Source organism: Chrysochloris asiatica, unplaced genomic scaffold (genome assembly GCF_000296735.1).
Source record: "Chrysochloris asiatica unplaced genomic scaffold, ChrAsi1.0 scaffold00239, whole genome shotgun sequence".
In the NCBI taxonomy this organism is placed as follows: domain Eukaryota; kingdom Metazoa; phylum Chordata; class Mammalia; order Afrosoricida; family Chrysochloridae; genus Chrysochloris; species Chrysochloris asiatica.
This window is the reverse complement of record NW_006408757.1, coordinates 835,596-860,209: the sequence shown is the minus strand read 5'-3', so window position 1 is coordinate 860,209 and position 24,614 is coordinate 835,596. Positions and strand designations below refer to the sequence as shown.

The following is a 24,614-nucleotide window of genomic DNA, read 5'->3' as shown; positions in this document are numbered from 1 at the left end:
GAGTCAGAACTGACTAGATGGCACGTAATAACAACAACATAAATAAGTAAATAAAAAGTGATTACTACCTATAGAGTACTTCTCCTTCTTTCCTCCCCTTCTCACTCCTAACCACTAATGAATGTTAGTTTCTTATAATCCATTCATGTCATTTCATTGAAACTGAGAATATGCAATATTTATTTTGTATATGTGTGATTGACTTATTTCACTCAACATAATATCTTTTAGGTTTATCCACATTGGAAGATGCCTCAGGACCTAATTTTTCTTTATTGCTGAACTAGTATTCCATTGTATGTATGTGCCACATTTTACTTATTCATTCATTTATTTGTGAGCACTTCGATTTTTTTCTAGTTTTTTTTGTTGTTTTCTTCCCCCTTATTCTTTGTTTGTCATCAATGTCTCTAACTTAATTGTAATCTCTCTGTGGAAAGGAAATATCTAGTATATTGATTTGTTTTCCTTTTCCTCTCCACTCTCCTCATTTTACCTAACACTTAATCCACTGCCATCAATTCAATTCTGATGCGTAGTGACCCTATATATGATTCTCTAGGCCGTACAGCTTTGCAGAAGGAGAAAGTCTCATCTTTTTCCTGTGGATCAGTTGGTAGATATGAATAACCGACCTTGGAGTTAACAATCCAAAATTCATCCTACAGTGTCACCAGGTACCACCATTAAATAAATGCTATCCAAAACAAGCCTTAATTAATCGGGCACTGTTTCGTTCTGCTGTGCATAAGGTTGCTGTGAGTTAGTACTGACTCGATGGCACCTAACAAGAACAATACAAATTGAAGTCTTTCAACAAACTGATGCAATACTGGATGTACTCACTCATCTATGCCAAGAAAGTTGAAAGACAGAACTATTGGAAGAGATCCATATCTGTGCAAAGAAAGATGACCCAACAGAATGCAGAAATCATCGAAGAACGTCATTAATATCACATGCAAGTAAAACTTGCTTTAAGGTAATTCAAAAATGGTTGCAACAGTACATCGACAAGGAATTGCCAAAAATTCAAACCTCATTCAGAAGAGGATGTAGAACTAGGAATATCATTACTCACATTGGATGGATCTTGACTGAAAGCAGGAATACCAGAAGGTGTTTACTTGTCTTTTATAGACTGTACAGAGGCTGTCAACTATGTGACTCATGCCAGGCTATGGATAACATTATGAAAAATGGGTACTGTAGAGCACTTGCTTGTTCTCATGAGGAACCTAATATTGAATGGTGTAGATCCAGGAAAGGTGTTCAACAAGGTTGTATTCTTTCACCATACTTACTTCATTTGCTGAGAAAATAATTAGAGAGGCTGGATTATATGAAGAAGAATGTGGCATCAGGACTGCATTAACACCTTGCTATATACAGGTGATACACCTTGCTTGCTGAAAGCGAATAGGACTTAAAACAGTTACTGATGAAGATCAAAGACCACAGCCTTCAATATGGATTGCATCTCAATGTAAAGAAAATGAAAATTCTCAGAACTGGACCAATAAATACCATGATAAATGGAGAAAAGATTGAAATTGTCAAAGACTTCATTTTGCTTGGATCCACATCAGCACTCATGGAAGCAGCAGTTAAGAAATCAGACAACACATAACATTAGGCACATCTGCTGCAAAAGACTTCTTTAAACTGTTAAAGAGGAAAGATATCAGTTTGAGCCTGATCCAAGCCATGGTGTTTTCTATAGCTTCATATGCATGTGAAAGTTGGGCAATGAATGAAGAGGCCGGAGAAGAATCGATGCATTTGAAGTATGGTATTGGAGAAGAATGCTAAAAGAACCTTGGACTGCTAGAAGAATAAATAAGTCTGTCTTGGAAGAAGTGTTGTCAGAATGCTCTATAGAAGCCATGATGGTGAAATTTTCTCTCATACTTTGGACACGTTATCAGGAGGGAGCAGTCCCTGGAGAAAGGCATCATATTTGAACCCCAGTGAGATGGATTGACACAGTGGCTGCAGGAATCGGCTCTAGTGTAACAACAGTTTTGAAGATGGCACAGGACCAGGTAGTGTTTGGTTCTTTTGTGCATAGGATCGCTGTGAGTCGGAACTGACTCAACAGCACCTAACCACATCCAAAGAGCACAGACTGGACATATATAGTTATGAATCCTGACAAGTTAAGTAACCTTTCTCTGTATTTACATATGTTAATGGAGATAATAATATTGACATAGTAGAGTTGTGAGTTCTTTTATGTACTTTTCCTACTATGAACCCTATACGTAATAGGTGTTCAACAAATGGTGGCTGTTACCGTAAATTATCATAGTTGTAAATAGCAACAATAATTGATGTGATAGTTGAGAATACTTACTTTCCAAAAAGTTATTGATTTTTTTTTTTTTTTTGGAGAAAATCAGACTAACTTTTTTGATGTGCTGCAACAGCTAACTTATAAAATGTAGGCATGTCATAATTATAAAACAGTATCCAAGAACTTTCAAAGATGTCGTGTATTTAGCATTTTTATTTATAGAGAATTCTTAGATGGGCAAATCCTTTTCTCTAATTGGTTTCTTCTCAGTTGCATATCTACAGTCAAGCTATTATTTTGCTAGCTGATTGCTGATTTACCTTTATGAAGCAAATTCAATGTCTAGTGATAGTTTTACCAACTTCCTGTTAACCAGTGTACCTTTCTCATTGATTTAGCCTGTCAACCAGGGTATTTGTTCAGAATATGAATTGTTATTGTAGGAGAGATTTCATAAAGAAACATATTCATTATACTGGACAAAGATTTGCTTCTACATGATGATTATGCCCACAATTGTGTTTCAAGTGAAATATCAATGAAAACTTAGAAAACAGTGGTCTAGATATTTAAAGTCTATGTAAGCAAAAGAAAAAATATTTAGGATGAGACCTTAAAAATAAATTTTAATTCACTCTTGATGATACAGAATATTTTACATGTAATCAAAAGGTTTAAGGAAATTTTAATAAAAGAATGGGTCAGTGCTGGCAAGAGTATAAGTAGCAATGTTTAATGATAGCAAAAAAAGTTAAAGGACATTAATGACGTCAATGAAGAAGGAAACAAAATAACTTTAGAAAAAGTTGTTTCCATCTCCATTGTAATAATTACATTTACAGAAAGGCAACCACATTATACTGCCTAGGAGACTTTGCATTTGTAAATTCTACACTCAGCTTTTTATGAGTAACAAAAAATTACTTATTGATACTTATTTTAAAAATGACTTCTAGGTTATGTCATAGAATCAGTAGAGAGATCACCCAATCTCCAACATCTCTATCTTGCTGAGAAAGATTGTCTTTAAGACATCTATATTCTAGATTTCTTAAAGTCCAAAGGTGATCATTAGCATTCATTATTTGTTGCTAAGTACCATCAAGTCGGTTCCAACTCATCACAACCCTGTATAGGGTTTCTAGGGGCAACTGGTGAGTTTGAACAGCTGACCTGTGGTTCAAACCAATGTTGAGGTCCAGTGCTTTATCCCACAATGCCACACCAGGACTCCTCAAAAAAAGAAAAAACAACAACAACAACCCTACTACCTTCAAGTCGATTCCTTAGTGACCCTGTCAGATAAAATAGAACTGGATCATAGGTTTTCTGAAGCTGAAAATTTTTATAGAAGCAGACTGCCACATCTTCCTGTCTTAGAGAGACTCTTGGGTTTGAACTGTTGACCTTTTGGCTAGCAACATAGTACTTTACCCTTCTATACCACTAGGATTCCTATGATGACCTCAAGGCAGTACAAATTCTTTGAATTGATTCGGGAATCATCAAAGAACAGCTTTGTTTTGTTATATAGTTAAACTATTATAATTCTTTGAAAATCTTAAATTCTAGGTAGGAAATTTTAGCAATCAAACTGAATATTTGTTTACCAAAACACTTCATTCCCTTTTTTTTCTGGGCCATTTATTATATAACCTTTGTAGGTTAGGTGGGTTTTTAAATGTTTCTTAATAGAATGGGGGAATTGTAAGAGAGTAGATCTAGAGGGTTAAATCCTCAACTGTAAAGACTTCCTTGGATTTCTTTTGGTTTCTGGCTATAGCTACTTGTTTTCTTGCAGAGATGAAGCATCTGGTTTTTGTTATCTCAATGATGCTGTCCTGGGAATATTACAATTGAGACAGAAATTTGACCGTATTCTCTATGTGGATTTGGATCTGCACCATGGAGATGGTAAGCCCTTCAGTTGCAGAGATACTTCCATGTAGGACAGCAGACTTTTGTCAATAAGGCATATTCAAGGCAACTAGGGAAAAAAGAAATGGTTGTAATTGAAATTTTTCCTGATTTGGAAACCTGAAGTAAGTAGAGTTTATATTCTAACTGAGAAATTTGTGCTCTCCTGACCAAGTTGCTTTAAATACCAAAGCTCTCCAATAAAGAACATTAAGTACTAGAAATCTTACCTAGTATTTATTCCAGCGCATTTCTATAGGTTCTTAATGCAATCTAGTGTTGAATCTGTTCTCTTCTCCTTGATGTTGTTTCTCTCAAAGTAAAATAGATGTATGATGAACTTACGTTTTGACTTTTTCTGTGATCAGAATCTGTGCCACTTTCTTTCTATTGCTAAAATATTTTGTCTTGTACAAACCCTCCTACCAGACCTTTTAATAGCAGCAGAATCTCTCAAAATTTGCCTTAACCTCACTGACCCCACTTAACCCCTTCTCAGAAAATTCCACTGAAAGTACTTATCTAACCTTCCCAAATAGTTTGTGTTTAAGATGCAAATCTTTTATTACAGTTGCCCACATTCTGTTTCTTTAATATAACTTGTCTGTGACACATAATGTTCCCATTGATTCTGGAACACTCACTTACGCAATAAATTATTGGTTAGGGTACTTCCCACTCCTCTCTCACATTAGTGATTGGTTCTTCCTTGTTTCTACAGATTTGTGGAAACAAACTAACACAATCCAGGCATTAAGAAAGGAAATAAATAGTATATTGCTGAGGTTAGGATCAATTATCCTGCCAAAATAGACATGTTGTTAAGTTGTTATGGGCCATCAAGTTGGTTCTGTCTCATAGTGACCCTGTATAGGGTTTCTGAGGAGCATCTGGTGAGTTTGAACCACCAACCTTGTGGTTAGCAGTCCAGTACTTACCCTACAGCACCATACCAGGATTCCAAAACAGAAATGGTGGTGGTGGTTATGTGCCATGGAGTTGGTTCCGACTCATAGTGACCCTTAGAAGGAAGAAATTGTGAGGGGAACATCAACTGGAAGGGTGCCACCATGGAACAAACAGTAACAGAAAATTAAAGTTAACAGAGAGTAAAGAGAACTAAAACAACCAATATACAAGGGAGCTTCAAAAAGTTCTCGGAAAAATACCATTATCTTTTAATTTCATTTTTCTGCTAACTTTTTGGAGCCCCCTATATGATTTTCAGCCTGTTTGTAAAACATAGCTTTGGTCGAAAATCTTCAAAGACTCCTTAATGCCTACAACAGGGCAAGGGACATAACCCACAGCTTGTTTTTGTATGGTCAGCAAGCTGGGAATGGTTTCTATATTTTTAAAAGGTTATAAAGGGGGAAAAATGCAATAGAGGCTTAGTTTAGAAAGCCAACAATATTTACTATATGACCATTTATTTGCCTATAGCAATGATTCTCAAATTTAAATATATATCAGGAAGACATGGGGAGTTTGCTTTAAAATGAAGATTTTTGAGCCATACCCACCAGACACCTAGACTTAGTTATTTTGGTAATGGACCTAGGAACCTACATTTTAGCAACACTCCAGTTGTTCTACAGGCTATACCTTGAACAACAGTGATCTTCAAGGTAAAGGCAATAGTCTATCCTAGCTTTTAAGGCCTACTTCAAATTGGCCCCCTTTATCATTACAGTGTTATCTTCTACTATTCTCTTCAGGGTAGTCAACTCAAAAGTGCCTAGCTATATTTCACTTATTCCCACCTCCTGACTTTGCTTCACTTTTTCCTAACTTGGTTTTGTTTTTTCCTTCAAATTCCACTTATTAGCTAAAATTCTAACAGTAGCAGATTTGTCCTGACCACTCCAGCCCAAGTATTCTTTCCCTTCTATCAAGTCCTGTATTATTTATATCACTAATTTGATATCTAATTATACATAGTCTTATATTGTTAATTTATTAATGTGTCTGTGTCTTCTCTCCCATAGAGACTAAGTTCCTTAAGAGCAGGAATCAAATTGTTTACTTCTTTCTGTCTTGTGCAATGAATGCCTTGAACAGACATTATGCATATAATGGTAGTGGTTCAATAAAATATTTGTTGAATGATTATGAAATTCTAACTATTTGTATCACAGATCAAAGATAGAACAACTCTATTGAACCATATAAGGAGCCCTAAGGAGCTCTGGTAGCATAGTGGTTACAAATCAGGCTGCGAACCACAAGGTCAGCAGTTCAAAACTACCAGCTGCTCCATGGGCGAAAGATGAGGCATTGTGCTCCCATAAAGATTAACAGCCTCGGAAACCCTGTGCAGGATCGCTATGAGTCGGAACCGACTCCACAGCACATAACAAAAACAAGTTGTATAATGGTTAAACGTTCAGCTAATAACCAAAAGGTTTATGGTTTAAATTCATTCAGTGACTGCAGGAAAAAGGCCTGGCTATTGCTCCCATAAGATTGTTGTTAAGTGATTTCGAGCCAGTTCCAACTAATAACAACGCTATATAGTGTTTCCAAGGAGCAGCTGGTGGGTTTAAACCGCTGATCTTGGGGTTATCAGTCTGATGCGTATCCTACAGCGCCACACCAAGACTCCCCCATAGCAAACCCTATGTGACAATTCTTCTCTGTCACATGGGGTCTCAATGAGTCAAAAATCAACTCGGTGGCACCTAACAATGGCATTGAACGCCATAAGAATAAAATAAGACTGTCACCTGAAACTGTTCTTTTCATTTGCAATGTTTTTTCTACACCATTTAGAGTTTCCTGTTTTAGCCAGCTTTTATGGTGTGTTTCATTTCAGTTACTTCGCCACTTCAGCACTTCTCTTTCACTGACCCCCACCTCACCCGCAAACCCTTACACATTTAGTTATATTTTAAACCTCCCAGGAATCTGTAACTAGCATCATGTGTTGACTTCACTACCTTGCTCTCACCTTCTTTCATTTTCCTAATAACTCTTCTCTTTGCCAGGAAACCCCATGTTCTTAAGCTGTGTCCTCTTAAGTTCAATTTTTCTAATGATATTTCTTATGAAACAGAATATAAATACAATCACTAAGCATATGAAAAGGTACTCAACCCCTTAATATTCATAAATGCAAATTAAAACAAGACCATTCTTTTTGCCTTTGATATTGACTAAGATTACAACAAGGATAGTCACGGTGTGGAAAAACAGGAACTGTTATAGGTGATTGATCAAGGTGTAAATTAGTACAACCTTTTTGAATGGATAAATTATCAGAAGTCTCATGAATTTTTCTTGTTTTATACTTTGTTGAAATATGTCTATGTTGAAATACTTTTTTGTAATTTATTTTTATTTTGTATTTTGTGCCTAGAACCTTTAACTGGTTTAACTGCCTCCCTATGGAAAAAGATTAGGCATGGGAAACTCAAACATACCTATGCTATACAGATACAGTTAATATCTTTAAACTCTCTATTACCTGCTAATGAAGACTGAAAGTATTATGTAAACATATTTCTTTGTTTCTTTGTTTTAACTTTGTTTGAACTTACTAATAGTGTTTCTTTGTTTGAACTTACTAATAGTGTTTTTATTTTACAGTCCGATTATAGTATAGTCTATCTTAATGTGATTTTCTTGGGTGCGTGGTGGCTTCATAGGATAATCACTGCATTGTGAAACACAGTGTTGCCAGTTCAAGCCCAACAGCCACTCCGTGGAGAAAGATTAAAGTTTTTACTCCCACAGAGATTTACAGCCTTGGAAAACCTACACAGGGTCACTATTAGTTGGAACCAACTTGTTGGAATTTAGCAAAAACAACTGGTGTCCTGTGAGATAAGTAACTGGACCACAAGACAAGTTTGAACTGCAAAATTATAAGTTCAAACTCACCAGCCACTCCTTGGAAATCCTATACAGGGTCACTATGAATCAGAATTGACTTGACAGCACTTAACAGTAACAACATATGTTGCTTTGATGGGGTCCTGGTGTGACGCTATAGGATAAGCACTGGACTGCTAACCTCAAGGTTAGCAGTTTAAACCTACCAGGTCCTTGGATACACTATAAAGAGTCTCTATGAGTCAGAACCAACTCAGCAGCACTTAACAGCAGCAACATACGTGATTTCGAGGGGAAAGGCATGAATGTGGGTAGTGTGTATATCAGTATAAGTACTGGTTTGTGAGAGTTACTTTAAATCCCATCTTTTATCTCAGAAGCTTCTATTCATTTTCTGTCTGTTTAAATGGAAAAGTATTCTTATTGCTGTCTTTCCCTAGGCTTTATAAGACTATTATAAAGATGCTATTAAGGGACAGGGTAAAAAATATTCTCAGGCTACCATATATTATGTTGTTGTTGTTGTTAAGTGCCGTCGAGTCAGTTCCGACCCATAGCAACCCTGTACAGGGTTTCTGAGGGTGTAAATCTTTACGGGAGTAGAAAGCCTCATCTTTCTCCCGCGGAGCGGCTGGTAGTTTCGAACCGCTGACCTTAGGGATATAGCCAGAAAAATGTTATACAACTTAGTATAACTTGCATTTATAACCAAATCTGTATTATATACAGGTACTTTATAATTAGGTTTTCACTTGTTGCTGCTGTTGTTAAGTACCATTAAATTGGTTCTAACTCATAGTCACCCTGTATAGGACTTCCAAGGAACAGCTGGTGAGTTTGAACTTCTGACCTTTCTGTTCAAACCGACTTTGCCATCCAGTGCCACACCAGGACTCCAGGTTCTTGCTACATAATACTTCATGTTTGTATTGGTCATGCTTTTCAAAGGGTTGTCACATTGAAATTCTTTGGGGAAAAAAAAATCCCAAGAATTTAACTTGTTGCTGTTGTTGTTAGGGGCCATCGAGTTGGCACCGACTGTTAGTGACCCTGTGCACAGCAGATCGAAACACTGCCCAATTCTGGGCCAACCTCACTACTTTTGCCACGGTTGAGTCCATTGATGCTGCCACCTGGCCAGTCCATCTCATTGGAGGTCTTCCTCTTTTTCTCTGACCCTCACCTTTAAACCAAGGCAAAACATAAATTTTCCCAAGATGGCATCAAGTTCATGTATGCAGTTCTGTGATTGCAGTTGTGTGATTATCTATGCTGTTGTATGATGCCTTGCCTCAATTATGAGCACTAGCACTTCTCTACCTTTTAGAACAGGTTGTTAAAAAAAAAGGCAATACATCCCATTGATTGGAAAGAAAAAGTCTAGTTATACTTTGCCATGAATTTGAAAAGGAACCGCAAAACTTCACTTGAAGCCAAAATTCTACCTCATCCTATAATTGCAGAGGCTTTTGCTATTTTCATTCTTCAGTTATTTTCACTTATTTTTTTCCTGAATTAATTTTGCTTTTTTATAGTTTAGAATAAAATTAATTTGTGCATCCTAGACTAACCCTTAATTTAAAAACAAAATAAAAACAGTGGTACTCAAAACTTGTATTAAAATCACCTAGAGTGCTTGTGTTGTCATTTTTGTTTTTTTTTAATGCCATCTACAACCAACACACCACCACTCGTCAGTCGGTTTGTTGTACTGTGGTGGCTTTTGAGTTGCTGTGATTCTAGAAGCTATGCCACGGGTATTTTAAATACCAGCAGGGTCCCCCATTGTGGACAGGTTTTAGATGAGCTTCCAGACAAAGACAGACTAGGAAGAAGGAGTGACAAACTACTTCCGAATGTGTAGTAACTGAAAACCTTATGAACAGCAGAGAAACACTGTCAGATATAGTGCTGGAAAATGAGCCCCTCAGGTTGGAAGTCACTCAAAATGCAACTGGGGAAGAGCTGCCTCCTCAAAGTAGAGTTGACCATGAAGACATGACTGGAGTAAAGCCCGTGGGACCTTCATTTGCTGATGGGGCACAACTCAAAATGAAGAGAAACAGCTGTAAACATCCATTAATAATTGGAACGTGGAATGTACTAAGCATGAATGGAGGAAAATTGGAAATTGTCAAAAATAAAATGGAACACATAAACATCGACAACTTAGGCATTAGTGAGCTGAAATGGACTGGTATTGGCCATTTTGAATCTGACAACCATATATGGTTTGCTATGCAGGAATGACAAAATGAAGAGGAATGGTGTTTTATTCACTGTCAGAAAAAACATATCCAGATCAGTCGAGGTACAATGCTGTCTGTGATAGGATAATATCCATGTGCCTAGGGAAGACCAGTGAATACCACTATTATTCAATTTTATGCACCAACACTAAAGCCAGTGAAGATGAAATAGAAGAATTCTACCAACTTGTTCAATCTGAAATTGATCAAACATGCAATCAAGATGTATTGAGCATTACTGGTGATTGGAATGCAAGGTTGGGAGCAAAGAGGAAGGATCAGTAGTGTGACAATATGGCCTTGGAGATAGAAATGATGCTGGAGATCGCATGATAGAATTCTGCAAAGTCAATGATTCGTTCATTTCAAATACCTTCTTTAGACAGCATAAGAGACAATTATACACATGGACCTCACCAGATGGAATACAAAGAAATCAAATTGACTACATCTGTGGAAAGAGACAATGGAAAAGCTCCATATCATCAGTCAAAACAAGGCCAGGGGCAGATTGTGGAACAGGCCATCAATTGTTCATATGCAAATTCAAACAAGCTGAAGAAAATGAAAACAAGTCTACGAGAGCCAAAATGTGAATTTGAATATATCCCACCTGAATTTAGAGCTCATCTGAAGAACAGATTTGATACATTAAACACTAAAGACCGAAGACCAGAAGAGTTGTGGGATGACATCAAGAATATTATGCAGGAAGAAAGCTAAAAGCCATTAAGAAGACAAGAAAGAAGGACAAGGTCAAAATGGATATCAGAAGAGACACTGAAACTTGCTCTCCAGCGTAGAGATGCTAAAGCAAATAGAAGAAATAGTGCAAAGATCTGGAGTCAGAAAACCAAAAGGGTTCAGCATTTCTCAAGCTGGGAGAACTGAAGAAAAAACTCAAGCCTCCATTTTCATTATTGAAGGATTCTCTGGGCAAATTATTGAATGATGCAGAAAGTATCTAAAGAAGATGGAGGGAATACACAGAGTCACTTTACCAAAAGGAAATGGTTGATGTTCAACTGTTTCAAAAGGCAGCATATGATCAAGAGCCAATGATACTGAAGGAGGAAGTCCAAGGTGCATTGAAGGAATTGGTGAAGAACAAGACACCGGGAATTGATGGAATAAAAATTGAAATCTTTCAAGACAATGAGGTGGCACTGGAGGCAGTCACTCATCCCTGCCAAGAAATTTGGAAGACAACTATCTGGCTGACTGATTGGAAGAGTTCCTTATTTGTGCCCATTCCAAAGAGGTGACCCAACGGAATGCGGAAATCATCAGACAATCTCTTTGATATCCCATGCGAGTAAAGTTTTACTAAAGGTAATACAGAAATGGCTGCAAACATACAGTGACAGAGAACTTCCAGAGGTTCAAGCTGGATTCAGAAGAGGACGTGGAATGAGGGATATCCTTACTGATGTTTGATGGATCTTGGCTGAAAGCAGAGAATATCAGAAAGATGTTTACCTGTGCTTTATTGACTGCACAAAGGCTTTTGATTGCGTGGATCGTGACAAACTATGGACAACATTGCAAAGTATGAGAATTCCTGAAAACTTAATTGTGCTCATGAAGAATCTGTACATGGACCAAGAGGCAGTTGTTCGAACAGAACATGGGAACACTGAATGTCTTAAAATTAAAAAAGGTGTGCAACAGTGTTGTATTCTTTCACCCTATGTATTAAACCTATATGCTGAGCAAAGTACCAACTCGATGGTACCTAACAACAACAACAACATGCTGAGCAAATAATGTGAGAACTGAGAAGCTGGGTTATATGAAGAAAAATGTGGCATCAGGATTGGAGGAAGACTCATTAACAACTTGCAATATGCAGATGCTATAACCTGTCTTGCTGAAAGTGAAGAGGACTTAAAATACTTACTGATGAAGATCAAAAAATACAGCCTTCAGTACAGATTACATCTCAATGTAAAGAAAACAAAAATCCTCACTACTGGACCAATAAACAACATTCTGATCAATGGAGAAAAGATCGAAGTTGTCAAGGACTTCATTCTTCTTGGATCAACTATCAATACTCATGGAAGCAGCAGTCAAGAAATCAATCGACATATTGCATTAGGCAAATGTGCTGCACAAGACCTTTTAAAAGTGTTGAAGAGCAAGGTGTCAGCTTGAGGACTAAGGTGCGCCTGACCTAAGCCATGGTATTTTCAATAACCTCATATGCATGCGAAAGCTGGACAGTGAATAAGGAAGACAGTAGAATAATTGATGCCCTTGAGTTATGGTGTTGGAGGAGAGTATTGGAAATGCGATGCATGGGCTGCCAAAGGAACAAACAGATCTGTGTTGTAAGAAGTGCAGCCAGAGTGCTCCTTGGAGGCCAGGATGGCCAAACTTCGTCTCTTATACTTTGGACATATTGTAAGCAGGGACCAGTCCCTGGAGGATATCATGTTTGGTAAGGTGGAGGGTAAGAGAAAAAGAGGAAGACCCCCAGAGAGGTGGATTGGCAAAGTGGCAGCATCAATGCGCTCAATTGTGGCAACAATTGTAAGGTTGGCTCAGGACTGGGCAGTGTTTTGTTCTGCTATGCATAGGGTCGCTATGAGTGGGTACCAACTCGATGGCACCTAACAACAACAAAAACAACCAATACCATTTTATTTGTTTAGCCTTCCATTTCATCCATGTTAATAGGTGTGTTAGCTTTATTTTTATTGCCTTTTATATACCCTTTTCCTCATTGTTGCTTTCTATGTGTTCAATTGTTGAAAGCAAAAGTTCCATATAAGAATTGCTTTTTCTGATGTTTCTTTCTCTGGTAGGTGTAGAAGATGCCTTCAGTTTCACTTCCAAAGTCATGACGGTGTCTTTGCACAAATTCTCCCCAGGGTTTTTCCCAGGCAAGTGAGATATGTATTCAATATTACATTTAAGGAATAAATACAACAATTCTGTTTATTTTTTATGTCTTATGTTTGGGTATCTCCATACTGTTAATAACTTATTTGTGATTTTGTATACAAAACTTTAACATAAATTATTTTAGGGAGCAATTACAAGAGGAGTATAGAATTATTTCTTTTTCCAGATGATTATTATATACTGTCACAGTTAGCTCACTTACTAATACTATATTACCTGATACCTCATTTGACTCCTAACACCCTTATAATTACAATGGTATATTAATATTAAGACAGCCTAAGTAGCATAAAAGGACCCCTGGTGGTGCAGTGATTAAGCACTGGAATGCAAACTGGAATGTCAAAGGTTCAAGCCCATCAGCCCTCCACAGGAGAAAGATATGGCAATGTACGTCCATAAAAATCACAGCCTTGAAAACCCTGTAGGTCAGTTCTACTCTGTTCTATGGGGTTACTATGAGTTGGAATCAACTCAGTGATAATAGGTTAATTAACAACATGAAAAGTCAATTTGATCCAGCAAGATGGAAACCGAGGTTTTCAGGATTTTTTTTTTTTTATGATTTTCCTGTGTAACCAAAATTGTTTATAACAGTTACTTGTCCATTACTTTTCTTAATTTCAAGTCCTTAAAACCATCCATAATTCAGGCTTTTTCACCTCATTGGCCTTATATTGTTGTTGTTAAATGCCATCAAGTTGGTTCCAACCCCTGGCAAGCCTGTATAGGGTTTCCGAGGAGCGTTTGGTGAGCTTGAACCACCAACCTTGAAGTTCAAACCAACTTTGCAGTCCAGTGTAATAACCCACAGTGCCACACGAGGCCTCCCATTGGTCTTATGTTGTTGTTGTTGTTAAGTGTGGTCGTGTTGACTCCAACCCATAGCGACTCTGTATAGGGTTTCCAAGGAGAAGATGGTGAGCTTGAACCACCAATCTTGCAGTTCAAACGGCTTTGCAGTCTGGCACATTAATCCACAGTACCACACCAGGTCTCCAAAGACAATCTCATACTGATAGTGTATAGGGTTTCCAAGGCTGCGAAAGTGTAAGGGTGCAGAAAGCCTCATCTTTCATTCACAGCAAAGTTTCGAACTGCAAACCTTGCGTTTCAATGCTGGATTCACAACCACTACGCCACCAGAGCTTCTCATAGGTCTTTTAAATTCCTTTCAAACAATTCTTCACATTTCTAGTTTTGCATTCCTAGTAACTGATCATGGTGCTCCTCTTCACTCTCTTTCACAGGAACAGGCGACGTGTCTGATGTTGGTCTAGGGAAGGGACGATACTATAGTGTAAATGTACCCCTTCAGGATGGCATAAGAGATGATAACTATTACAGCATCTGTGAAAGGTATGGAAACAATGTTAAGCTAGTAACAAGTAGATTACATTTCTTTAGGATGAAATGGCTTGCAATCTCACAGAATTCTTGTTTCTAAGGAATAATTTTGGAGAAAAAAACCCAAAACACTTTATACCCACATTGCTTTGCTATACTGCTCATTATACTTACTTGATCAAATGGTGGTGGTGGTAGTGTGCCGTGGAGTCGGTTCTGACTCATAGCGAACCCTGTACAGGGTTTCCGAGGCTGCAGATCTTCATGGGAGCAGAAAGCCTCATCTTTCTCCTGCAGAACAGCTGGTAGTTTCGAACTTCTAATCTTGCGGTCTGCAGCCCGATTCATAACCACTATGCTACCAGAGCTCCTTACTTGGTCAAATAGCCTTCCTCTATTTGGGAGAGCCAAGTGGTTGAACTACAGACCTTACCAGCTACCCAGTAATTATTAAGGGCATCTCAAGGACAGAGTTTCTGGACTGCTCTCAGGGAATCCCTTGTCTGCTACTTCTTAGCTAACAAAATTTGCATGTATGAGATTTCCTTAGGCTGAGAAGAGTAATTTTCCGTTTTCTATTATTGAAATCTGTACTTCCTTCCACTGGTGTGAGTATTGAAGAGTTGACTACAATTCATTTTTGAGTTCTGTCCATTGTATAAAAATTGGAGTCAGAACTCTATTCTTTTTGCACTGTGGTTAAGTATTTAATTACAACCACTTGTAGACAGAGATTGGTGCCATTGTTTAGACTATTGGAGCTTAAAAGTCCTACAAAATGGTGGGGCTAAGTTTATTTATAAAACTTGAGATTGGTCACATGCAAATTCACTGCGATAATGGCAGAAGAGAAAGTGAACCTGACTAGAAGTCAGTATGATACTATTATTTAAGGTAAGTAATGGGGATTGAAGGAGCTCTGGTGGCACAGTGATTTCTGCTTCCCTAAAGAAACTGCCCCCATGGAAACCTTATGGGGCAATTCTACTCTGCTCTGAGGGGTCACTGTGAGTCAAAATCAACTCAATGGCAATCAGTTTGATTTTCTTAATAAGGATTGACTCATAGTAACCTCATAGAATAGAGGAGAACTGCCCCATAACGGTCACTGTGATTCAGAATCTACTAGAGAACACATAACAACAATGGGGAATTGAAATGCTTTTGATCTTCCCCTCACTCAACTCAGATTTCTCCCAATCTCTGGTGGAAAGAAAGACTTCCCAAAGGAGCCTGCAGTGGAAGTTGTATAAGCAAAACAGAACCATTGAAAATATAAGAACTTTATGCTTCAGCGATGCCTCTTAGCTCAAAAGATTTAGTAAACCAAGTTATTGTTTAGCAGCTCTAGACTCTTCGTAATTTTAGAGATTTTGACTATATCTCCTGGCTACTTTTCTATTTTCAGAATGAAAAAGTCTTTGTTATGGATCCTGCCACTGATAGTTTTAATCTTTGATCTTGCTGTACAGTGAATTACTTAATATGGCCATTTAAGCCATGCATGGTCTTGTAACTTCCACATAGTGACTGGGTGCGACTATGCAGATAACTTGCTTGTGTCCTACCAAGGGGATTGGGAAACTTGCTAACATTGCAAATGAGGTGTGTGGAACTCTGACAAGGGTGTTGGTCCATTTTGCCATCCCACTAGACTTAAATTGAGCCATTCCAGAAGTGGAAATGGGGGACCTCACTACCATCAAGAAAGAAGAGTGGTGAATGGAGTAGGTATGCCAACCCACATAGCAAGAGAGCTGAAAGCCTTTGAGCAGGGGGTGTTCTGTTAGAGTGGAGTACCTCTAGGTATTTCTTGGCAAAGCTAGGCTTTCCAACTCATGGAGCAGAGTGCCTTCGGGCAGAGGCTTACTAGCAGAGTAGGGTGCCTCTGGACACTTATCAGTGGAGTTAAAGAGCTTTGTAACATGACTAAGAAAGTCACAGCTCAGGCCCAGGGGCCCAAAGGTCTGGGGATCCTGCAAGAGGCCTGCCTGCAGGCATGGCAAAAAGCTGCCCAGACCAAAGAACTGTCCTGAGTCATTCTTGATCCTGAATTATAATCTGCTACTTTCCTGATAAACCTCATAATTTTGAGTATTTTCTGAGTTCTGTGTGGCCATTGCCATGAATTATCAAACCCAGATGTCATAGTTATTTAGTACTGCTATAACAGAAACACCACAAGTTCATGGCTTTAACAAACAGAAATTTATTCTCTCATAGTTTAGGAGCATAGGGATCCAAATTCATTCCACCAACTCTAAAGATTTTCTCTCTCTGTCTGCACTAGGGGAAGGTCCTTGTCTCCTTTAACATCTTTGAGCCTGGTGTCCCTTGGAGAGTTCGACGTGTCTTGACATCGGTCTTCCCATGAGTCTAGGAGGTTCTCAGTGCAGGGACTCTGGATCCTAAGGAAACTCTGCTCTCAGCTCTTCTTTCTTGGTGGTAGTAGATCCCTCTAATCTCTGTTCACCTGTTTAACCTCTTTGATATTTCAAAAGAGAGTGACTCAAAATACAACCTAATCCTGTAGATTGCTTCCTGCCTCATTAATATTAACTGCCTCTATCCCTACCTCATTAACATCATGGTGGTGGTGGTAGTGGTGGTGTACCACCAAGTCAGTTCCCACTCATACCGACCCAGTATAGGATTTCTGAGGCTATAAATCTTTGCAAGAACAGAAAGCCTCATCTTTCTCCCTCAGAATGGTTGGTAGATCCGAATTATTGACCTTCTGGTTAGCAGCTCAGTACTACTTGGGCTCCTTCATTAACATCATAGAAGTGCAAATTTACAACACATAGGGTATTGCATCAGATCACAAAATGAAGGATTCACATAATATTGCAAATCATGGCCTAGCCAAGTTGACACATATATTGGGGGCACACAATTCAATTAATAAATCAGCTGAAAGTAAAGCGTGCCTTGGGAGCAATGGCTAGTGTCAGAATTAATAACAAGGTTGGAGGTATGTCTGACCCCCACCTCATCGCAATTAGCCTTGGGCCATTGATGTTAATAATTATTCTCTTCCTGCCTCTTGAAGTTGAAAAAGGAAGTCTAACAGCAGGAGTCTTGTTGTGGCACTGTGGGTTAATGTGCCAGACTGCAAAACCATTTGAACTGCAAGGTCAGGTCAGCGGTTCAAGCTCACCACCTGCTCCTTGGAAACTGTATACAGGGTCACTATGAGTCAGAATCAACTCCAAGGCACTTAACAACAACTGCCCACATTGCCATTTTTTAAGATCCCCTTAGTCTCTGTTCTGTTCTTAAGATGTTCGGATCAAAGATGTATATGTAACTTAGTGAAAATGTTCTATGGTTCTCTGTGAAAGGACATTATTTATTTTTTTCCTTTCTATCCCTTTGTAATTTTTTTTGCATTAATTAGGCTTTCATTTTGTTTTGTTTTCTAAAACGTTTTATTGTGAATTGAGTGATAGTTTACATGGGAAAATGTTGGTTTTGCACTCAACCTATCTTATTTGTTTCATTGCAATTATTCCAATCCCCTCCATGCAACATTGGTTAACAATATTTGCTTCTATTCCCTCTATTTTTTGGTTTCTCTCTTTTTTTTTTATGTTCAGAAAAACACACAGGAATATACACTAATTTAAACAACCAAAGGGCATGATCTGCAAGCCTGCCTCCTGGCGGCCAGCACACAGTCTTTCTCTTTCCATGAGTCTAGAGTCCTCAGCTGCTAAATCTCTCCATGCTATCACTTCTGCTGCCATCTATGGTGTTGCTGCTTCTCTGGTTAGGGTCCCAAGTTCCGCTCATGCTCTTCTCTCTTGATGATCCAAGGATCCTCTGTTCCCGGAACGTAAGATTAACTACACCCCCATTTTTGTTACAGAAATTCTACCTTTACAGTTCTGACGATCTCAATTAGTCATGATAACAATTACTCACTATTGAATCAAATGAATCCTATCCCCATCTCCTTTCACCAGACCCATCTAGACAATATGAAAAGTATTCAGTGGGGATTCTACCTTCCCCTGCACATTCTGAAACTAAACTCCCTCTTGAAAACATGTAAACCAGCCACTTCGTGCCTTTAAAGCCTCTTCCACCCCTTTTTTTTAGGTAGCCAGTACCTAAGTTGTCCATCCCTCTAAACTCTGTGTACTGAGGGGATAGGATTGGACTTTGATGTGAAGATTCCTTCACTGCATCCAAAAGTACAGGTCAAGTTCATCAAATTGTAGCAATTTACACTTGCTTCCTTTATCATTTTTTTTTTTATATTCCACTAGTCAAATTCTGATCATCAAGCCATCCAGCTGGATGCTTCACTCTCAGCTCTAGACCACTGTGGCTAGGTCAGTGTCCATGAGCTCAGGAATTCCCAAGTCTCCCCAAACTTCAGACCAACCAGCCCTTCCTCTTCTCTCTCTCATCTCAAGGTCGACAGAAGTCTATGGAACATGGCCGAACTCAGCCCATGTCTTCATTACTGTCTTTCCACCACTTCCACTCACAAGTAGACCAGCGCAGTCACCAGCAAGCTTACAAGCCTGCTCATGTTTTCCCTTTGACTGTCAGTCTTGGAAGGGGTTTGTACGGAAGGGATTTGGGTGCTTTCCTTGAAGGCTCCCAGGTGAACAACTTGCTTGTTCTTGTAATAGCCAAACAGGCTGCCTTTTTGTTTTTGTTTTTACCTGCTGGTGTTTCTTTCAAGAAGTATTTTCTGTTCCTCTAGCCACTCCAAGCTGGTTTGCATGTCCTTTCAAGTGTGAATGTCCCACCTCAGAAAGTTCTGGATGGGGCTCAGGATTCCACTTCACTGGGCAGGAAGCCTACTTCACTGGGCAGGTTCTAGAACCGCTTTTAGGTATTCCAGTGAAGATGGGCTTACAAGCTTTCTGTAATCATGTTTCCCAAAATTCCTTTCTATCCCACTCAAGTGTCTATTTTATAGTAGTAGGCAAGGGAAACCAATAGTCATAAGACAGCCAAGCATCTTAACATTACTTTCCCCTCTTCAGACTATACCTTGATCCATATATCACAGAGCTCTGTAGTTTCAAGGTTGAGTATATATTGCTATTTACCTCTGTCCCATTTAGCCAATACAAACCTACCAAAGTGTTCCCATTTCTTCCTTGTTCTTCCACCCCCTCCCTATTCTTTTGTATTGCCCTCACCTTCCTTGTATATTTCCCTCCCCAGCATGTGAGCCATGATGTGACTATCCCCTAACCTGTGCTTTTCTGTCCCCTCCCTCCCAGCCTTGGTAACCAACTTAGAATTTTTTCTTTTAGTATGGGTATCTTTTCTTAAGCTTTTACAATAATGGTCTTATGAAATACTTGTCCTTTTTTCACTGACTAAATTCACTCAGCATAATGTTTTTAAGTTTCATCCATGTTATGTGGTGGTTTGCGGCTTCGTTGCTATTCTTCAAGGTAGCATAGCATTCTATTATGTGTATGTATCAAAGTTTATTTATCCATTCTTACATTGTTGGGCACTTAGGCTGTCTCCATATTTTGGGTATTGTAAATAGTGCTGCAATGAACATTGGTGTGCATGTATCTACTCATATTATGGTTCATATTTCTTGTGGACATATACCAAGCAGAGGAATTGCTGTATCATAAGGTATTTGTATTTCCAACTTTCTGTTTTCCAGAGTGGTTGGCCCATTTTGCATTCCCACCAGCAATGCACGAGGGTCCAAGTCTCTCCACATCCTCACCAGCGCTTATTGTCTTCTACTTTTTTGAATATTGCTGTTATTGCTGTTGTGAGATGATATCTCATTGTTGTTTTGATTTGCATCTCTCTAATAGCTAATAATTGTGAACATTTCTTCTCGTGTTTGTTGGTTCCCCGGACCTCTTACTTGGTGAAGTGCCTGTTCATATTCCTTGCCCATTTTTTATTTGGGTTATCTATCTTTTTCTTATAGATGTGTCTTAGTTTCCTATAGATTTTAGAGATTAGTCCCTTGTCTGATATGTCATTGCAAAATATTTTTTCCCATTCTGTGGGCTCCATTTTTACTCTTTTGGTGAAATCTTTTGATGCACATTAGTTTTTCTAATTTTTAGAATATCCCGATCATCTATTTTGTTTTCTTTTGATTTTGCAATTCTCACAATGTTTGATAGTGTATGTGCCCCCTGTATTAGATCCCTTATATTTGTCCCTGCTGTTTCATTGATGAACTTTTTATAATTCTGCGAGTCACATTTAGCTTTCCAATCCGTGTTGGACTTTTTTTTTTTTATAGTGTGTGATATAAAGATCTTGATTCATTCTTTTGCATATCAATTTCTAGTTTTACCAGCATCATCTGTTAAAGAAACTAGCTTCTCCCCCTTCAATGTACATTGGCCATTTGTCAAAAATCAGTTGATAGCTGTATGTGGATGTGTTAATTTCTGGATTCTCAATTCTGTTCCATTAATCTATGTATCCTTCATTGTACCAGGGGCTGTTTTGACCACTGTTGTTGTTGTTGTTGTTGTTAAGTGCCGTCGAGTCGGTTCCTACCCATAGCGACCCTGTACAGGGTTTCCGAGGGTGAAAGGCCTCCAAATTTGTTCTTTTTGTTTAGTAGTGCTTTGCTTATCTGGCGTCTCTTTCCTTTCCATATAAGCTTTGTTTTTTCCATCTCTTTAAAGAATGCCATTGGAATCTGGATTGAGATTGTATTATATCTGTAGATTGCTTTGGGTGGTATTGACATTTTCACAATGTTAAGTCCTCCTATCCAGGAACTTGGTATATTCTTCCATTTTTGTAAATCTCTTTTGGTTTCTTGTATTATAGTAATGCTTTGTAGTTTTCTCTGTATAGGTCTTTTGTTTCTCTAGTTAGGTTTGTTCCTAAACATTTCATCCTTTGGGAGGATATTGTAAATGGTATTGCTTCCCTAATTCACTTTTTAGTGTTGTCATTATTAGTTTAGAGGAATCTGACTGATTTTTGTATGTTAATCTTGTACCTTGCCACTTTGCTGAATCTTCCAGTGAGCTCTAGTAGGGTTTTTGTTTTTGCTGAATCTTTGGGGTTATCTATGTATAGAATCATATCATCTACAAACAGAGAGAGTTTTACTTCTTTTTTGGCAATTTGAATGCCTTCAATTTCTCTATCTTGCCTTAGAGCTCTGGCTAAGACTTCTAAAATAATATTGAATAAGAGTGGTGACAAAGGGCATCCTTGTCTGGTTCCTGTTCGCAAATGGAAAGCTTTCAGTTTATTTCCATTGAGAGTGATGTTGGCTCTTGGTTTTGTATATATACTCTTAATTATGTTGAGGAATTCCCTTCAATTCCTACTTTGTTGAGTGTTTTTATCAGGAATGGATGTTGGATTTTGTCAAATGCCTTTTCGGCATCAATAAATATGATCATATAGTTATTTTCCTTTAAAAAATTTATACGGTGCATTACATTGATTGATTTTCTAATATTGAACCATCCTTGTGCCCCTGATATGAATACCACTTGGTCATGATGTATTATTTTTTTGATGTGTTTTTGAATTTTGTTGGTTAGGATTTTGTTGAGAATTTTTGCATCTGTGTACATGAGGGATATTGGTCTATAATTTTCTTTCTTAGTGATGTCCGTCTCTGATTTTGATATGAGGGTTGTACTTGCTTCATAAAATGTATTAGGACGTTTTCCATACTTTTCAATATTCTGGAATAATTTGAGTAGCATTGGTGACAGATCTTCCCTAAATGTTTGGTGAAACTCACCAATGAAGCCATTTGGACCTGGACTTTTGTTGTTTGGGAGTTCTTTTATGACCTGATAAATTTCTTCTTTTGTTATAGGTCTGTTCAAGTTTTCTACTTTACTCTGTAAATTTAGGTAGGTTGTGGTTTTCCAAATATATATCCATCTCACAATGAAACGATGAATGTAAAACGATGTTCTCCCATGTATGAACTAACTAATCACTCAATTCGCAATAAAAATTAAAAAAAAAAAAGTATCCATTGCCTATAGATTTTCAAATTTGTTGAAATACAGCTCTTCATAGTATTCTGTTATTATCCTTTTGACTTTGTTGTGACATCACCCATGTGGTTTCTTATGAGTGCTATTTGTATCTTCACCTTCTTTTCTTTTGTTAAGTTTGCCAATTGTTTGTCACTTTTAGTAATCCTTTTGAATAACCAGTTTCTTGTCCTGTTGATTCTTTCTGTATTTTTTCTGTTTTCTATGACATTTATTTCTGCCCTAATCTTTATTTCTTTTTTCCAAGGACTGTAGACTTACTTTGCTGGTCTGTTTTTAATTGTTGGAGATGTTGTGTTAGTGTGCCTATTTTGATTCTTTCTTCTTTTTGGATGTACACATTTATTGTAAAAAAAATTTCCCCAAAAAAGTGTCCCCAAGATTTTGATATGTTGTGTTTTCATTCTCATTTGTTTCTAGGAATTTCATAAATTCCCCTTTTATTTGTTCTACCATCCAGTACCTTTCTAGCAGGGTTTTATTCAGTTTCCATGTATTTAACGTTATTTCCTTGGTCTTCCTGTTGTTGATTTCTAATTTTATAGCATTATGATCTGAGAAAATGCTTTGTAGTATTTTGATGCTTTGTAAATTTATGGAGGCTTGTTTTGTGACCTAACAAATAGTCTATTCTGGAAAATGATCCATGTGCACTGGAACAGAATGTGTATTGTACTATTGTTGGGTTGAATGCTCTGTACACATCTATGAGGTCAAGTTGGTTGATTGTGTTGTTTAGTTCCTCTGTTTCTTTGTTGAGTTTATTTCTGGTTATTCTATCCTTTTTCAAAAGTGTTGTATTAAAATTCCACTATTAATGTAGATTTTTTCAATTTCTTTCTTCAGTTATATTAGCATTAGATTTATATATTTGGGGGCTCTTTCATTGGGAAATAGATATTTATTATGGTTATGTCATCTTGTTCAATTGACCCTTAAATCATGAGATAATGTCCTTATTTATCTCTTATGCCGGTTGTTACCTTAACGTTTATTTGATCAGAGATTAGTATTCCCACTCCTGCTTGTTTCTGATTGCATTTAGCTTGGTATATTTTTTTCCATCCTTTAACTCTGATCTTTTTTTTTCTCTTTGTGTATAAGGGGTGTCTCTTGCAGACAACATATTGAAAGATTGTGTTTTCTTTAAAATTCTTCCACTCTCCTTCTCTTGACTGATCCATTTAATCTGTTGCCAATCAATGTAATTATTGATAGGTAATTGCTTTCATGATGTGTTTTTTTCTTTTGTTTTGTTTTGTGGTGCTACTGGTTTCTTTGTTCTGTATGCCATCCTTTGCTGAGTTCATTTTTTTTGCGCTTTTTCTTATCAGTTTTTTCATAGTTTTTAATGTTTCCATGTTCTTGAAGTTTCATTTTCTTGATATATTGTGAAGTATTAATTGTCTTTGAGGTTACCCTATATTCCATTAACTTTTCCCTCCATTTAAAACAGTCTATATTATCCTGAAATCTACTTGACATCCTCATCACCTGGATCTCTGTTCCTTTATTTTTCCCTTCTTTCATGCTATAATTGTATTGATGATAAATTGACCTCTCATATTCTCTGAATTCATTCTTGCAGTTTTGTTCTTTTATGGACTCTTCTATCTGTCCACTGAGTTCTTAGTGGTGTTGCCACATATGTCAGTCTCTGCTTGTTGTCTGTTCTTGTTGGTTCTTAGTCCAAAGAAATCCCTTTAGGATGTTTTGAATTGCTGTTTTGGCTTTGAGAAAGTCCCTTAGCTTCTTTTTATCCTGGAATGTTTTGATTGTTGTTGTTGTCAGGTGCCATCAAGCCAGAACCAACTCATAGCGACCCCATGCACAGCAGAATGAAACCATGTCCGATCCTGGGCCAACCTCACTACCGCTGCCACACTTGAGTCCATCAATGCTGCTACCTGGCCAATCCATCTCGTTAGGGATCTTCCTCTTTTCCTCTGATCCTCCACCTAACCCAGCATGACATCCTTCTCCAGCAACTGTTTCCTCCGGACAATGTGTCCAAAGTATGAGAGACGAAGCTTAGCCATCCTGGCCTCCAAGGAGCACTCT

General features: G+C 37.9%; 1 protein-coding gene across 1 annotated transcript in view; it reads left to right on the top strand.

Annotated features, from left to right (window-relative positions):
- Window positions 1-24,614, top strand: part of LOC102820342 (histone deacetylase 8-like) — a 508,909-nt gene that overhangs the window by 147,856 nt on the left and 336,439 nt on the right. Inside the window, exons 4-6 of the mRNA XM_006873407.1 lie at window positions 4,098-4,210; window positions 13,107-13,184; window positions 14,457-14,565. Of these exons, the coding sequence (XP_006873469.1) occupies window positions 13,142-13,184; window positions 14,457-14,565 (152 nt within the window). The 5' untranslated portion in view covers window positions 4,098-4,210; window positions 13,107-13,141. The remainder of the gene's footprint in view (window positions 1-4,097; window positions 4,211-13,106; window positions 13,185-14,456; window positions 14,566-24,614) is intronic.